Genomic DNA, 8,538 nt, shown 5'->3' on the forward strand with positions numbered 1-8,538 from the left:
AAAGCAAACAGTAAACAGAATAAACCTATAGTTAGAGGATTTTAATTTCAAGGTTCTGCAAACTGTAAAGTTCAAGATAAATGCATTGAGCTGAATATCTTAGCTAAGCTCAAATAAACATCTTGAATGCCTTTTCACAATTACAGAGCAAAGGCATTTGAATAACAATATACTGCGTTATCAGTAGCTACAACAAGTAATTCCAATTTGCACTATATAATCTCATACTTATTGTGAGGGTTTTCCCAGGTCAAAGCTCTTTCTACTTCTCCACCTTAGCAATTTGATAAAGTTAAGACTTGCACTGAAGATTTTGTCATGATGAAAAACCATTTTGTAGAATATATCAATGGGTAGATCTCCATTTGGATCTGCATATTTCAGGGTTGTCATTGGAGTGTACAAGGTGTTGGTCTGATGGCGAAAAGGTGGATTTTCTGCAAGAATTATCTTTACTGTATGCTGTCAAGAATGAGAAACAGAATTGTTAAAAGAACCTTTACCAAAACAATAAAGTAAAAACTTATTTTTGAGTTAAGCAGAGGAAAAGTAGAAGAATGAAGTGCTGGAGTTATGTAAAATCTTTATGTAGTTTTAGTAGAATTTCATTAGAATTTTTTCTTAAAATATTTTTTAGGCCATAAGAAGTACTTCTTATTTATTCTTAGTCTTATTTCTGTTTAGCTATGCCATGGTGATAGCACCTTACACCTAAATAGTGCTCCAAAATTATGCCTATATGCCCACAATAGGTAGATCCTTTCTTTTACAGTTCACTGGGAAAGGGTTGGAACAGCACACTCTGCAGCAAGATCTGGGAACCTTCAGCTGACACTGAAGCTATTCCTTAGCAGCAAGCACCTGAAATCATTGTCCAGTTCCACAGCTTGCCTAAACTTGTCTTCCTGCAGGAAGCCCCAAGCACCAGAAACTATGTCCGTGTATCTTCTATTGTGCCTTGGGTGGTCTGCGGTAACTGAGTGAACTTCACGTTAGTGGATGGATTACTAGTGAGATAGAGAGGAGAGCGGCTTTAAACAATGGTGGGAACCCTGTGTAGATGTATGGTAACACTGTGGAATGTTCAGACTTCACCAGATGATGTATAAGTGCATCTAATACCTCAGTGGTATTTAATTTACAATTCGTAGTTGTCTTCAATACTTCAAAATGAACATTCTTTTAATAGTCTAAAGGGTTTTGTTTAAAACTCTCGAGATTCTCTTGAGTTTTTAAAAATTATCTTAAATTGTGTAAATTAAATTTCATTAAAATCTAATGCTTCTACCAAAAAAATCCCACCAACTAACCAGTGCATTTGTAAATTACAAAGAAAAAAAACATTGAGATTAAAGAAGATAGAGAATTATTGATGAGTTACCTCTGCAACATCTTCAGCACTTTGTCCCAGGCTCTGGAAAATTTGTTTGAAATTTTTAAGGTAGATATTAGTAAACATCTCAGCTGTTTCCTCATCTGCAGCTGAAAGATCCATTTTCATTCCATCTTCAAACACTTTTCTTTCAAACTCTGTAACCACTGGGCCTGGTTCAATCAAACTTAACCTGTTCAAAAAGCAAAGATATACTGGTTATTGACTAGATTCTGTGGGAAATACACCTCTCCACTGTTCTCAAAAATGAATATTGAGGAGCTGCGCTGTGAGTACGTGTTAGCAAGCAGTATTAAACAGTACATTCTGTAAAGACAATCCATACTACATTATTGCTTTCATGCTTCTACCCATCCACATGTAGTAGTAGAAATCTGCATAGCTTAAATTTCAGGGAAGTGCTGTAACTTAATTAATAGCAGAAGTGAGTGCAGTTGTTACCTGCTGTCTCCCAGCTGTGGAATTGAAGGATGATTTATCCACAAGAACTTATAAAATATTAAGAAAAATAATTAAAGGATCATAACAAAATTCATTACTTTCTAGACAAAATCCTACATAGATTTCTTTGTTATAGCCTTCCCATGATAATACTAAAAGTAGCTGAAAGAGAGGGAGGAATTGCCCAAACATGGATTTTCTTTGTCATGCTGTCAGTGTTACAATTCAAGAGCCCTCCACAATATTATAATAAAATATAATTAGAGAATTTTGCTGAGGGCAGACATATTTTGGCTGCTGCCAAATCTGGAAAATTTTATTTTGCTCAGTAGTATATTATAGCAAATCACTAAAATGCAATTACTGGTCAGTTCTTTCCCGGTTCTTTTCGCAGGCAGAAATGACTCCCAACCACTATGTTTATCAAAACACTCTTTGGGATAGGACCTCCTCCTAGACTTGAGTTCTGGTCACGCTCTTCTTTAGAACTAAATCAAGCTATTGACTTTGATAGCAGATTCCTGTCTGTTGCATCACTCTTCACACCGGACCTTGGATTTTTCACATTCTACTTCCTTTTTTTAAACCTCCTTTTTACTGTATCTTATACTCCTGAAATCTTATGATGAATTCTGGTATATCCTGTGTATCGTGTACAATATATTTATTTTAAATCCCTCCAAACTTTTCAGAGCACTATGCAAAAAAAAAGTTTGAATGCCGCCTTGTCTCTGAAATCCCATGACAGCAGCTGTCTATTCTCCCACAGCACAAGGACTAAATGCTTAGGCACACAGAGATGCAATGGATATTTAACAATTGTTGGACTTCACACAAAGAATAGCAACAGAATTACACAAATGTGAATATACATGTGACAAATCAAACCCCGAAGTCCCACAGACGATGAACAGGACCATTCTCTTAAATACTGTCTTAAACATTAAGAAATAGTACACCACATTGTTCTCACTTTCCTCCCACCTCCTGTCATTACAGGTATCTCACCCTGTGTTCCATTCTGATGGATTTCCACTTGCTCTCTCTCTCTGATGAAGCATTGAACTTTTTTATCTTTGAACTTTTTTATCTATGAATTGCCTAAGAACTCTATTTTCCTTTCTCAAGGAAAATATTACAGGTTGATATTACAATTTTATTCTTATGATATTGTATGCAAGAATCTGTTTTCAGAAGTGTTACATAAACTGTATTTTATCCAAAGCTAAACAGCCTTTAACTGATCAAGAGAACATGTTTATTTTAGCATCTAGACCTTTTTATTTGCTTACATAGTGTGAAGAATGTGGACATTTCTATGCCTTCTGTGATGTACAATTTCGATGGGTTCCTCAATCTGTTTCTCCTAGATACAGCAGCAAGCTTTAAAACTTTGTTTGCTAGCTCTGAATATATTTAAAAGTACCTAAAATACATTTTATACCAGTGGATCAATACTTACTGCAGTTTGAACTTGAGTGCTTGTATAGCTAAACTTTCACAGAATCCTTCCACAGCAAACTTAGATGCAGCATAAACATCATTAAATAAGATACCTGATGGCACAAACAAAACATCCTGAGAATGTGATTGTATTGAACATACTAATAGTTTGGTTTAAAACAAAAACAAAAACCTCTTGCATTTTCTCAAGTTTTCTACAGTCTTGCTGGGAAGACATTAGAAAAATCCTTGTGTGTACTGAATTTAAATACTGATTTTTTCATATGTTCTCAAAATTGCTTATTCTAGGAAAGGATGCTTGACTAATGCTTTTCCTCCTCCTAGCTGATGATGTGATCTCTTTGGATGACATTAAATATTTTGTAGTCTAAGGTATGAAAGTGTCCGTACATGCAATACCATCTGCATTATTTATCAGCAAGACTTTAATAGACTGTAGATGAGCACAGAAGCTGAGTGCAATGCAGGAGATACAATTATGCCAGAAATCCAGCTTGCATCTGAGTGATTTAGAAAAAGCACTACATCAATCCATTTAGGTGGATGGTAAGTATTGTATTAAACAGTAACAACTCCTGCAGTTTGATTTAGGACCCTCGCTCGCCAGAATAATCCAGGTAACGCTCAATGCCACTATTTTAATAATTGAAAGAAATACAGCTAGACCAGATGGAACACAAGAGTAGGAGCATCATTATCTGTGGCTAAAATTAGACTGTGGAATTTTATGAGAGGAGAAACTGTACAAAAAGGTGGTACAGTTGTCCAGGACATGATTGGATTTTATTCCATTATTATTGTGCAGAGCGTAGTAAGCATGTTTGCCTGTCCCCATAGTCTTTTGCAATAGGAAAAAGTAACGCTACTAAGCCCTGTTTCCCAGATAACAAAAATAAAATAATAAAATAAAAAAAAAAAATTAGTTTGAGTTAAAACTAAAAAAAAAAAAAAAAAATCACTCTGCAGGTTGTGTTGTTAAAATGTCTTGAGAGTAGTTGTGTAGTAACATACTACCTAGATGCATAAAAAACATCAGGTCTAAGTATTGTGCTTTTTATAGTTGCAACTTCAGCATTACAAAGCGCAATAGTTAAGATATGCTAGCTCCTACTTTTTTTTTTTTTTTCAGATAAAAAGAGGTAAGCTTTAGATTTTAAATACTGAAGTCTTAGTTCAAACAAACAAAAACCAAAAAAACCCCAACAACTTTACCTTGTATTCCCATAACACTGCTTATTATAACTATATGCCCACTCTTTCTCCTCTTCATGTCAGGCAAAATCTCCTTCAGGAGTCGAACCAGTCCAAAGAAGTTGGTATCCATCACAGTTTTCATTTCATCTATGGTCTGACATTCAATAGGTCCAATGAGTCCCATTCCAGCATTGCTAACTGCACAAAATGGAAGACAACAGTGAGCAATAACCTCCGTAAACATTAACTTGTTATCTTTACTGGAAAGCATTTGAAAGTAAAATAAGGATTAAGAATTAAATGATCCTTAAATAATCCTTAAAGAAAGGATTAAATGATGTCATTCTGTCACTAAAGCTTTGCAAATACACTTGACATTTCCATATTTTTAAATTTTTAATTATGCTTTAAAATTTAAATTATCTGATATTTTGCATTTTAACTAATTTATTTCTGATTAGTCCTTTTTCTTTAAATTATAAAGGGATTACAGGAAAATGAGCCAATAATGATCTATATTTGTTTATAATTCAGTATTAAGAATTAGTCAATACCCATAGGAATGAATAGAAGTCTTCAATTTATTCCAAAAGGTGATAGACCAGGCCATATTTTGGTCTGCTTTTTGTTTTGTTTTTTAACATTCACATCTTCAAGGAAAAAAAACCACAAAAACTTGATTTTTATTTGCCTCCTGGATATTTATAAGTGGGGAATGATTGATAGAACTGGCATTCTGTGCTACTAGTGTGTCAGATTAGAGTATAATGCAGTTTGCAGAAGCAGCTTGTTAAGCAATGCTTTAATAATTAAAGGCAGGTCCATAATTTTCTATTAGAGAAGATTTAATAGTTGATGGTGTAAGCAATTTCCGTCTTACTAAGATATTAATATTTATTTTTAGCAAAACAGTACGAAAACACTTCTTGTTGAATGATTTGTAAAGTACAATTACAATTCTCAATACAAAATGAAAGTACCCTTACTTTCTTTGCATTTGTTCTTCTACTTGCTAATTCCCAAATGCTGTTGCTTTCTTAGTACAGAGAGCTGTTGCCTTCATTGTAAATAGGGCTACGCTTCATCGATAGGGCAGAAAGTCTTGTACACAAAGATGCCAATTTAGGCAAAAGTTCTCTTCTCATATTAACTAAAAACTGTATCATCTTATCCAAGACACTTCTCTGTGATCAAGTTTCTCCTTTGTAAACAACAAAACCAAGCTTCTCTGCTTCACGGAAGCATGGTGAGATTTAATCCACTCATGACTGCATGAAGCCTTAATAATCTTGAACAGAATACACTATATAATTATTATTACTTTGATAATTTAAAAAATACACTAATGAAACTTCTCCAGGGTATTTGAGAACATGTTAAACAGAAAATACACATCCTGTACTTGCCTAGGACATCAATCCTTCTGTCAGGGATACTATTCACACAAGTTTTAATAGATTGTTCATCACAGACATCCAGCTGTTTAATTTCGAGGGTTTTGCCCAGCATGTGACCTGCAGCTTCCTCAAGGGGGTCTTTCTTGGCCAGATTCCGCATTGTGGCATATACTGCAACACACCAGAAGCAACAGTTACCAGAAATAAAACCTTTTCTGTGGAAGTCTTACTAAGAAGTATTAAAAGAATATTGCTTTTACAGCTGTATCTGAAATACCAGTGATAGAACCTAGATAAAAATTAAAGCAGAAAGAATCTATTTTCAACATATATTGTCACTGATTTCCCAGAGTCTGGTTCTGAAATCTTCAAGAAATTGAAAAGGAGAATTAAACCACTATGCACAATGAAGAACATGAAGATAATATTATCACCAAAACTTTAAATAATGGGTATCAAGCCATGCCGCTGAATCATTTTTAGATATCTAAAACCTTATTTTAGATTCCAGATATCCTTTTTGTTTAATCACCATCAATATGTTTAGCAGAGCCACCATAATTTTATTAAAGAGAGGAAGACAGATGCTTCCTTAGGTTGCAAAAATGTACATTTTTGCAAGCTATTTCTCAAAATAGAAATTAGTTTTATCATTATTGTAAAATACTGTGTAAAATACTGTGAGAGTGTGAGAAACTGAATTGCCACACATTGCTGTATTTGCCTTGCCATTCGTTTTCAATCATAGCAAATAACCCATTTTGCAGCAGAAGACAAATCCCAGACCCTTTGTTCACCCTTTTATGCCTACACAGGATTGGAATAATCAAACATGCTTTAAGGAAGAAACTGCAAATTCAAGAACTGTTTTCCTAAACTGATTTCTTTGGTCCTCAAATGTTTCATTCAACAAAGTTTTTAGTAGCCAGAAGCAAAGCTCACTACAACTGTGAATGTATATCCAAGGTAGCATACCGCAGACATTTTCAGCTATTTGTTTTTATACTATTGTCTGTTCTTTTTTGCTGTAAACTATTCAGTGCAAGTAGCTGTTCAGCTTCAATACAGGTACAGAAATATCATCTACTTACAGAAAGCAGTATATTTTCACTGTATTATATTTTCAAGACAGTAGGAGGGGGGAAACTAACAAGAAACAAGTCACCAAACTGAATACAATCACATGTTAAATCACAGAGGGGGGAAAAAAAAAAAGTAATGCCTTGAAGAGTATCTTTTTATAAAGATAAAAACCAGATACATTGTTACCTTTAAATCTTTTCTGTTCATCTTTTGCCATTTTTACAGCTAAGGCCAGTCCAATTCCTGAGGAGCAACCTGTAATAAGGACATTTCTTGCCATTCTTTTCCCTGGGTGGTTCAAGCAAGAGTTCTTGTTCAGAGCAACAACCTAAATGTAGCTACAGTATGTCATTGGCCCTTAATGCTATCTCCAGCTTTCCTGAGTCAACAAGTCTGAAAATGCACACCTAGACCCTGCATGATTAAGGGATAATCTCCAACTAGACAAAAACAGAAGCAGATGCTCCTGCATGAGCTTATAATCTGCATTATCAACATGGACTATATTTAATACAAAATTTGATTAATTTTTAAAATGAGACATTTGTATGCTACGTGGATTTTTTTTTTTTAATAGTTGAATAACCAGTTTGCATACTACTGGTAGGAAAAGCCTTGCCACGATTACAATCAGTCTGTAGCGTCAAGTCCTCCACCCACGTCTACAGAAAGTAAACTGCACCCAAAATGGGATCCCTCTGCCAAAGGTGTTCAGACTTCGTACACTTAGAGCACCCACCTCATTCTTTTGCAACAGAATGACAAAAAGATTTCTTCCCTGATGCCTGATTACTATTATAAGAGTCCTAACAGGCTTTACAGAAAATGTAAATTGAAAAATGGGATGTGGATTTGGAAAGAGACAAGTTGTTCAGACATATTCCTCACATTTCTTTTTGGCACTGTTCCCAACCAAGAATAGAGAAAGTAAGCAAGTATGCTGGCAGTGGAGAACAGCCAGGAAGACGTTGAACAGACCAGCTTCACTACATCCTTGCTAACACTGAAATCTCTTTGAATCCTTTCTATATTCCGACTGACAAGTTGAAAAAAGAATTTAAAAAAAAAAAATCCGAACTAGCATGATGTCTGACTTCATTTTAGTTTTGGGGAAAATATTCCACCAACTTTGTATACAAACTCTGAATTCAGAGGGACATTTGGACTGGCAATTTGGTGCAGTTTGCATTTAACATACAGTAACTGTAGCCATACTATATTCACAAAGAAAATCAGTCTCTTGTGAAATTTATAACCCCTCCTGAGTGACAGATTCTAAGAATCACCTTAATAAGCAATTAGCCTTCTGAACAGCATTCAGCTAATTGCAATGCCATTATACACAGAAAAATGTTTTCCAAGGTTCAATAATCCCATGTTAATGCAATGCAGTTCAGAAGAATGAACTTAGTGTTCCGGGATTTGCATAGATGCAAATTGGTTAGTAACTCAAGAAAAGTAGGACTCTACAGAAACATTTAACTGACATTATGATATTAGGAAAAAAAAAAGTCCCTCCTTTCCAAAACAAATAAATTAACTTGAACAGTACAACAAGTGGAATCA

At 34.7% G+C, this 8,538-nt stretch overlaps 1 protein-coding gene across 1 annotated transcript; it reads right to left on the bottom strand.

Annotated features, from left to right (window-relative positions):
• Positions 1 to 228: 228 nt before the first annotated feature.
• LOC104251587 (retinol dehydrogenase 8) lies at positions 229 to 7,252 on the bottom strand. The gene is made up of 6 exons (XM_009814105.2): positions 7,159 to 7,252; positions 5,899 to 6,060; positions 4,511 to 4,690; positions 3,297 to 3,390; positions 1,382 to 1,565; positions 229 to 462 (listed from the first exon to the last, which is right to left on the bottom strand). Exons 1-6 carry the CDS (start codon positions 7,250 to 7,252, stop codon positions 229 to 231), a joined length of 948 nt encoding a protein of 315 aa, XP_009812407.1.
• Between the last annotated feature and the right edge of the window lie 1,286 nt (positions 7,253 to 8,538).

Source organism: Gavia stellata, chromosome 10 (genome assembly GCF_030936135.1).
Source record: "Gavia stellata isolate bGavSte3 chromosome 10, bGavSte3.hap2, whole genome shotgun sequence".
NCBI lineage: Eukaryota > Metazoa > Chordata > Aves > Gaviiformes > Gaviidae > Gavia > Gavia stellata.